We start from the raw sequence: 9,038 nt of genomic DNA on the forward strand, positions 1-9,038 counted from the left end.
GATGCTGAGTGTAAATGTCTGAGTACAAGCAAAAATTCCAGGGAGCATTTCAGACTTTCGAGGCAGTGGAATTGGTGAAACCAAAGTCAAGCTCTCCAAACAGTAAAGGGGGCCCGGGTAATATCTGGAGTACAGATGGAACAGGCAGAAAATTTCATTAATGTAATTGTATGATGTGATGAACGGACAGAGTTGGAAAATAGGATGGCAGGGGAGGGCCCAGGATGGATGGAGAGCTCAGCTGGGCTGGTGGAGGGAAGGGGCCATGGGCACACCCTCTGCATGTCCCCTCCCCCACCCTCTGAAACCCTTTGTGACTCTTGAGTGCTCTGTGATGCAGGCCTGGGATTATAGGCAAGTGCGGACACTCTCAGAGCTCAGTTGCCTCAGGCAGCCTTGCGATTCAGAAAATGGAGTTCAGTCAATGGAATGTTCTCTCATTTCTGAATAGCCATATTGAGTTGTTTTTGAGCATCTGCTCAACATTCTTAGATAGCGACCACAACCTCACCATCGTGTGTGGGTTGTGCTTGCTTCTTCTGTTCCTGTGCTTCCTGGTGGGGATTCCATCTTTACCAACCTTCTGGAAAACCAAAATCTACCAAAAGGTAAGGATCCCTGGGCAAGCCACCAACAGGGATTTTTTATTGTTGTTTCCATTTCTAGTCCCCCATTTTTAAATGAGTTGGTCCAGAGAGACTCCTAAGGTGGCAAGTCTGAATAGAGGATAGAACGTCATCCTTCTAGGGGAATAGGCCAGGCAGGACTAGGGCTTCAGCTGGGACTGTTTCCCATTTAAAACTCACAGACCATCTGGGTGTGGTGGAGGATTCCTGGATAAAATCCCATCAGTGACTTCACGGCCCTGCATTAGGTTATTTAGAGAGTTTGGGATCTGTGTAGGAGGACACTGTTCCCAACACTGGATCATGAGTCACGTTCCCATGTCGGGCGTCGTTCGACCAAACCGTCCTTTGTGTTGGGCAGATCAGGAGAGCAGTGCTGAGCCTCTGAGCAGACACTGGAGTGTGAGCTCTGTCCCAGGATACAGGGGCCTATCTGAGGAAGCACAGATGTGACTGTGGGCCTCAGAGTCTATGCCCTCCTTGAGCAGAGGACTTCTGACTGAGAAGATCAAGTGTGGACTCTAGCCAAAAATCCTCCTTCGAGTTTTTCAAAGAAGGAAAAATTGAAAGTATCTTATCACCTTTAGAAATTCAGAAAGGGAAAGAACACAAAGTGCTAGCAATAAAAATAGAGAGTGACATGAATCTTGGATGAATATCTGAGTTTCCTAGAGAGAGGAGCAAGACAACTAAGTCCTCGCTCCTCATTCTTTGCTTTTTGTTCTCAGCGTCAGGGCAGAGCCAAGAGGAGAAGAAAAGGTGGAACATCAAGTGGTAAGGTTCCAGCTATCCCACCTGAGCTCTCCAAGGGTGACCCTTCCTGTCCTCTCCATGAGGTCCCAGGTCCATGGTCTCTGAGGATGTCAGTCGCTCGATAGAGTCCCTCTCAGAAAAGAGAGGCCTCAGAGGAAAGGCTCATGGGAAGGTAGTCAGAACCCGAGACATTTCTCAGACTCCTGCTCTGCCCAGCTCTGGGCATGAAGCAGTGATGGGCCTGGACAATGGGTGTTGCCCAGTGCGTGGCCGTGGGAGACGTCAAGAGTCAGAACTTCTGTCTCCTGACCTTGAGAGACTGCGTTGACTTCCTGGATGATCAGACTCCTCTTTGAGGTAACCATTGACCTATGTTCCTCACATGGTGGTTTTGAACATCCCATGGGATAATGTATGTGACAGTGCTTTATAAACGAAGCAACAAACACATGTGAACCTTATTAATATTATCATTGACCGTTTGACCACATCTACTGATTCTTGGGGCTTTCAGAGTTAACATCCCGTTAATATCCCAAGGGTCTCCCCTAAAGGGACTCCTGTGTAACACCTATGCTTCTACCTTTATTACATGTTTAATTCACTCTTCTGATTTCCCAGGTTGGAGAAATTACCAGAGGGAAAGAGAGGAGAAAAGGAGGCTAATTTCTATTCTGAAAAGGTGACTAGTCTTTTCTTTCCTGATCCCTCTTTAACATGTTCTCTGCAATTCCAGGGATTCAGTACAGCCTGCAGTAGTCATGGGAGGGGTTTGCCATAGGAACGGGTATGTGAATGAAGGCCTTGGGGTGAGGGCTGCTGAGTGTATGGTGAAGTCATAGATGTGGGGCATTGTGAAGGGGCAGCAGGCTTCAGGTGGCCCCTCCCCTGACAGGCCAGCAGGTCCTCCTTTCCTTGTTCTGGTCCTGGCTACAGTTTTCTACTTCCTGTCTCCCGCAGGCCCCTAGGCCGGCCTCTCGATACCACCCGCTTTCGTCAACTATTATGCCCAGACCCCTCCTGTGAGGTGTGTAATAGCACAACTGCTGAGATCAATCGGCTCCTGGAGGACCTGGAAGATGATACCGCCTCTGTGTCCTCTATGGCTTCCACAGCTTCTGGGACTGAGTCATCATTCACTCTGTCCTCTGCCTTCTCAGAAGTCCCTCCAGGAGACCTAACACCATCCCCTCCACCTGACCCTTCCCCACCGCCCCCCTCCGTTCTCTCACCTAACCCGACGACACCCTTAGCTGGCTTTCTTTCACCCTCACCACCGGGTCACTCTATGCCACCAGAGCCTTCTCCTCCCTTGGAGTCCAAATTCCCAGCAGACCATTGCCCACCCCAACCCCTTGCCCTTCCCCCTCTCCCACCACATGACACCCAGGCAACGGGTCCTATTCTCCAACCAGAGACCACTCTGTCTCTGAATACGATCTTCTCTCTTGACCGCACCCTTTCCCAAGATATTAACCCCTCACCAAATTTGTCCCAGATAATCAATCCCACTGATTCACTGGCTTGTCATCACACACCACCAAGCCTGTCTGTCTCACCACCGACAGACCACCCTTTAACTGTGGCTCGATCTAAATCGGTTTCCATCTTACTGAAGTCTGTTCCAGAGAACTCATCTCCAGATAGCCCTGGCGGGTTGTCCACTTATGTCCCAACAATCAGAGGCACTGACCATTCAAGCCTGTCAATTTCAGAATTATCCTGGTGGCAAGCTTGTGCCAAAGACTTGTTCTTAGCACCTTCCACCTTGGCACCATGTGCTTTTAATCGAGAGTTTCTTGCTCTCCATTCTTCAGAGTCCTCTCTGGAGAGACACCCTACAGCTAACCTTATAGAGCGTGGTAACCTCTCATTTCTCAGCCCTCATGTCCTGGCACTCCTGGAGAGACAAGTCCGAAAGAGGAGTGATTTCCTGATGTGGAGGGAAAAGGAGAAGGAGAAGGGTTCTTTTCCAAAAAAACTTAGGCCAGACTACCCACTAAATCCTTCGCGGAAAATGCTAGAGTCAAATGCTGATGAGTGTGACTCAGCATTCTCCCTTCCTTTTTGGAGCAGTGCAGGCAAACCAAAGGAGCTGCACATGCATGGGCAGCCCCCATATCCTAAAATCTTGGAGGACCATTTACAGGAAAAATGTACGCAGCTCTTCTGGGGTCTCCCATCTCTGCACAGCGAGTCCTTGCCCTCTGCTATCCGTGACTCAAGTGACTGCACCACAATCTTCCTTTTCAATACCATCTCAAATGCCTCCATGGGCCAAGAATCCCCGGTACCTCTCCATCGCCCACCTCCATCCTTGCCTGAGATCCAGCCCCAACCCTTGCCTCAAACCCTGCCCCAATCCCAGCCCCTACCTCTCACTCAGGTCAAGTCCCAGGCCCACCTTAAATCCTCACTCCCAATCCTACCATCTGGTCCTCTACCCCAGAGAAGGATCTGTGGAGTGTGTCACCATAGACCCCGGGATGAATCAGAGTCTCTCACCTCATCTGAAATTCAACAACTGGAATGGAAAGTGTTGCAGAAGCAACAGGAAAGTTTGTGGGGTTCGCCCTCTGTAGTCCAAAGATCTCAGGAGGAATTTTGTCCTTCAGCTCCCAACTTCCCTTACCATCAGGCCTCCCAGGCCCATGCCTCCATCTCCACCCTTCCCGTAGAGTTTCCTCTCAGTGATGAGCTGAGGAAGAAACTGGAACATCACCTTCGAAAGAGGCTCATCCAACACCGGTGGGGCCTGCCCCGCAGGATCCGTGAGTGTCTGTCACTGATGATGCCTCCAAGAGATTTCTCAGAGATAGCTAAGTCAGAGAGCAATCGTGGACTCTCACGGATCTCGGTGAACAAAGATCTAAATGTTGGATTGAGCCAATCCAAAAGCTTCCATGACAGGGGTTCAGAACTGCTTCAGGGAGAGAAGGAGATGGGGAAGGATCAGGGGCATAGCCCAGAGAACGGCCCAAAAGCTCACCTGTTGAGTGACCCAGAGAGCTCTTCAGATAAGGATCCGGCATATGACTCTGAGAAAGACCTAAATAGTCACGTGGCAAGTCTGTCAGGGAAAAATTCAAGGGCCTTGGAGGAAAGTCTAGATCAGAAACAACTTGAAAATGTCCTCAAAGCACATTTGAGCAAGAAGTTTGAGGAAATCAGTGAGGCTCGGCTCCCTGGGACGGTGCGCAGTTCATGGCATGCTAGCAAGCAGACATTGCTGCTTTCTGACAAATCCCGCACCCAAATAACACAGAGGAGTCTGCCACCTTCAGTGGGTGGGGACTCCTCCCTGAATACCTTCCAGGAGCTTTGCTTCATTGATTCCAGTGCCCAACAGATGATGGAAACCCATATTAAAAGCTTTCGTATGACGATGGAGTGGGGCCTTCCCTGCAGGGTCCTGGAATCCATACAGGCGTTTAAATTGGAAGATGCTGCATCCCAGTCCTTGCCCTATTTCTACTGCGCCCCCTCAAATAACCCAACTTTGGAAGTGGACTCCAAATCCAGGGGCTTCGAGCCCCATAGAGGAAGCTCTAAATCCGCTCTTCAAGAAAAAGCGGAAACAACAAATTCAGCCCTGGTCCTGGATCGTCTTTGCCCTGCTACTTCACCTATGGGCAGGCAGGGACAAGGGGTGCCGAGACAATCACCCTCTGGTATCAACCAAGAGATTGCAGAGGTTGTTCAGAGGAGTAAGGGTGCCAGGCAGACTCATCTGCCTGTCACCTGTGGCATCACAGGCAAAGCGAGTCAGAAATTTACTCAGCTAGGCAACAGATGCCCCCCAGAGCTGCCTGCAAGGCAAGCTGGTGCCAAACATGAGACAAAGGATGAGAGAGTGAGTCCCAGTGATAGAAGAGCAGGGCGACAGGACAAAAAGATGAAGTCGGAACCCTTTTCCGTGCACAACACGGCCAGGGACATATTCAGGGCCAAGGAGCTCAACGCTCTGCAGTCAAAAACTGGTAATGTGTTGACAACCAGCAAGCCAGGAAGCCCCCACATGAGACGTGGGAATCACAGTAAAATAGAAATTACTGGGACCATTGAAAGCCCTGCACCAAAAAGACAAGTTCCCCAAGACCCGAAGTCATCGGATCTGAAGGAACATCTGTTGAGGGAATTAAAGTCGAAACTAGAGAAGAGGAATCAGAGCCAGGTCCAAGGCCAACACACTGACAGGTCCCCTGCCTCAGAGAGCTTGACTTACAAGGCCTCACTGACTCATGCCCACGGTGTCTCCACTGGGGACATGGGAGCTTCCCAGGTGCTGCATGTCCATCTGGAGGACAGTGGGATCAGCAGGCAGCAGCGGCAGGAGCCTTGGGTCCCTAAGAAAGACCTAAAGAGGTACGAGGATAAGAAATTCCCACCAGCTACAATGAGAGTGAGCCCTCCGGGCCCCAACAAAGAAGAGCTTGGTGGAGGGGATGCAGGGTTGGGGACATCCCAACCTACCAGAAAGACTTTCGCTACTCAGATCACAGCATCAGAGGGGACGCTTGGGAGCAAGTCTTCCCACACCTCATCACAGAAGGCACAGCCTCCTCCTGAAAGTCTGCTCAGAAAAAAGATGAACCACATTTTTCAATGGCTTCGTCCTGGGACAAAGGGCAAGAACCAAGAACATCCCCAGGAAAAGGGCAGCCCCATATCATCTGCACAGAGCAGAGGCCTGGTTAAAGGGAGAGCTGCCGTTACTGGGACCACCACGGCTCAGAAGACCAGGACGGTCCCTGGGAAGTTCCCAGTGGAGAAACTGGGGCAGCGTTGTGCAGCAGAGGTCACCCGCCCTCAAGAGCCCCTTCCTTCCCTGAGGAAGTTTGTGAAAACTTGGCAGAAGGCCGAAGAACAGGCCCAGGCAGAGCCCGTCCAGGGGCATCCTTCCAACTACAGGGCTCCCTCCTGTAAAGTGCCAAACACTAAGTCCTGCCACCACGTAGAAGTTGTCTTTGCTGGCCAGAATTATCCTACATGTTCTAGACGGATCAGAGACCAGAACAGACACCCTCAGAAAGTCATGGCGTTTAAAGATCAGCTCTTGGATCAGAAGCGTCCCTTATCTGTGCCCCGCAGGGAGCATGTGCCCCATCCAAGCTCCACCTGCAGGCGTCAAGCCGGCCCAGGGGCCTCCAGCTGTTCTCACCACTGCTAAAGGCACTCTGTTTAGGGACCCGTCTCTATGTCAACAGAAAACGCTTTTCCAGCGTTTCGAGAGCGGAAAATTTCCCACCGCAAAATCATTCCTTCTTGTGGAGAATATTAATTCTCCCCAATAAATGATTCTCTAATAATAGTGATGTCTTTTCTGCGTCCTGTGTTGGGGGCATGGGTTTCAGGTAACTCAGGGCTTGTGCTTAGGGAAAAGGAGGAGTGAGTTCAGCTCTTACTGATTGCTTCCTCTGGCTTCTAAAAGGTCACCGGTGCTCTGGAGCTCTTGTTGACCAAGAGATCTCACGTGCCCCCAAAAGCCCACTTCCTCCCTGATGAAGTTTGAGGAGGTGGGCTCTGCCTCCTGCCTCTTCGCTTAGCCTTAACGAAAGTGTAGAGCAGCCCACACCTCCCGCTCACTGAATGTTTTACATCCTTCAGAGAGTAGGGAGGACAGGTGTTCTCTATCCGAAGAGGGTCAAGAATAGGTATGCAATTCATAAAACAACAATGAAGAAAAAACAGTGGCTTCATCATGATTTAGAGGTCAGTGACCAGAGGACCCCACAGGTGGGTGAACCCTGAATGGGATTTGGGGGGGTGGGGGAGGGTATTGCTGCAGTGGATCCTGGGCTGGTGGGGGAGGGGCTAGGAACAGCACAGACACGCCTTAAGAATCTGTCATGTGAGTCATATTAATGTGTTAGGGAAGAATACTTTAAACTTTACATTGAGGTTTCCCTACTGGAAAGGCACCTGGGGGAAGTGGTTCCCCTCTGTAGGTATTTCTTCAGACTGCCAAATGATGTTTTGTTGCGGAGCAACAGCATCCCTCAGCTGCCAGTAGTAACAATGTTGACCAGGTAGCCACCTACCTCCCAGGATAAAATAAAGCTGAGAGTAAGGAAAAGATGACTTGGAGTAAGCGAGGAGGGAAGAAAAAATGAAGAGGGGAAAGAAGGACCTTGCCGGTAGAACAAAGCTTTATGCCTCATCATCCATATGGTGACCCTGTCCTGTTCCCCCCGCCCCCTCCTCAATCTGATCCAGGCATCACCACCTTGAGGCTGATCCAGGCACTGCACAGCACACTGATGCCTTTTTCCTAAAAGGCACGGGGCTGTTCTTTGAATACTAAACAATATCTGCAGGGAGGTCATCAGGCATGGCATCCCCCTCTTTGGGGAAGGTGATCTTGCCGCCTTCCTTCCATCTATGCTTAATAGGAATATGCAAGATCTTGCCCTTAGTGTGTACAGTTCACCTATCAGGATGGACGTGCCGCCTCTGATATTCACGGCCTTGGTGGAGCCATGGTTGGTCTCCCCCAGAACACCTGCAGCTCATGAACCAGAGGTGAGTCGCAGACTATGCACCAGGTTACAGATATATGTGGGTCTCACCATGGGCTGCACACATACCCACCCTTACAATAGGGGTTTGGAGGAAAGGCAACTCCACTTAGACACACTGGGACTCAAAAATTGGCTGAGTGTCAACCGGGGCAAAATTCAAAAAGCATTATGATGGTGAGCGTTAAATACATTAAGTTGTAGATGTCTAAGTAAAATAAAGATGGTTACAAGGGTGGAAAAATAAAATACCAATTTAGTTTTCTAAAAACAACATGATTTTAAAAATGGAAGGGAGGAGAAAAAGGGAAAAATAGAATAAAATGATTGTTCTATAAGTAATAAGAGGGGGTCAAGATATAGGTGACAAACGAAATAAGACTCCGAGTAAGGGAAAGGAATTTGAGGACATTAGAAAAGATACAAGTATAATGGTAATTATTGTAACAAAACCGAACACGCACGCGCGCACACACACACACATACACACTACACAAATGGGGTGAGTATCCCAGAGGGCACTGGAGGTAGTTTTCCCAGAAAGACTTGTGAATGCTAGGTGTTAAAACCAAAACCAAAAACAAAACCGGTGTCCACTACAGCCTCTCTCACTCCACACTTGTATCTTCTTGTCCAGAGTTATGCCATTGAACCCACAATGTCTGAAACTTGAGGTCAAAGAAAGAATGCAGATTCTGTGGAGGTCCTGGGAGGGGGATGGGGCCCAGGGCAGGAGACTTGAAGAGGTGAGGAGGCCATGGAGGGCTCTACCATCGATGTGGACAGACCAGCCAAAGACCAGCCTCTCAGTTTCTACATCATCTCATCTTAGGGTCCTTTACTTCCATTCCAGTGTAGTTACTGCCACACTCCAGAGCTTATCACCAGGAACACTTCAGCCATCCAGATTGTTACAGTCGGACATTCCACCCTTTGGCCTCGTCTCTCATTCTTCTGATTCATATGCCCCTTGTTAACTTTTCAACTCCAGGCCGTTCATTTTCCCACTTACTCCTTGTCTGTCCGTCAAGCTCTTGTTTACATTTCCTCCCTCTCCCGGGTAGACGTGGTGGTCTGTCAGGTAACCCACATCTAAACGGCTCCGCTACTCATGGGCCCCATCCAATCCCTTTTAATCCTT

At 49.9% G+C, this 9,038-nt stretch overlaps 1 protein-coding gene across 2 annotated transcripts; it reads left to right on the forward strand.

Moving 5' to 3' along the window:
* Positions 1 to 316: 316 nt before the first annotated feature.
* LOC138920337 (spermatogenesis-associated protein 31D4-like) lies at positions 317 to 6,690 on the forward strand. 2 transcript variants are annotated; one of them, XM_070248425.1, is made up of 4 exons: positions 317 to 608; positions 1,355 to 1,400; positions 2,001 to 2,061; positions 2,340 to 6,690. In XM_070248425.1, exons 1-4 carry the CDS (start codon positions 411 to 413, stop codon positions 6,547 to 6,549), a joined length of 4,515 nt encoding a protein of 1,504 aa, XP_070104526.1. In that variant the 5' UTR covers positions 317 to 410; the 3' UTR covers positions 6,550 to 6,690. The 2 variants fall into 2 exon arrangements, with proteins under 2 accessions (XP_070104526.1, XP_070104527.1); XM_070248426.1 differs by having other exon boundaries at positions 374 to 608; positions 1,355 to 1,736.
* Positions 6,691 to 9,038: the final 2,348 nt, after the last annotated feature.

The sequence above is a fragment of the Equus caballus genome, chromosome 23, assembly GCF_041296265.1.
Source record: "Equus caballus isolate H_3958 breed thoroughbred chromosome 23, TB-T2T, whole genome shotgun sequence".
Taxonomy (NCBI): Eukaryota; Metazoa; Chordata; class Mammalia; order Perissodactyla; family Equidae; genus Equus; species Equus caballus.

Bases quoted from the DNA above. Each gene is read 5' to 3' on its own strand.
- LOC138920337 (XM_070248425.1), top strand. From the start codon at position 411: ATGGAGTTCAGTCAATGGAATGTTCTCTCATTTCTGAATAGCCATATT. The intron at 609-1,354 runs GTAAGGATCCCT...TTTTGTTCTCAG, and splicing joins AAACCAAAATCTACCAAAAG to CGTCAGGGCAGAGCCAAGAG. The intron at 1,401-2,000 runs GTAAGGTTCCAG...CTGATTTCCCAG, and splicing joins AAAAGGTGGAACATCAAGTG to GTTGGAGAAATTACCAGAGG.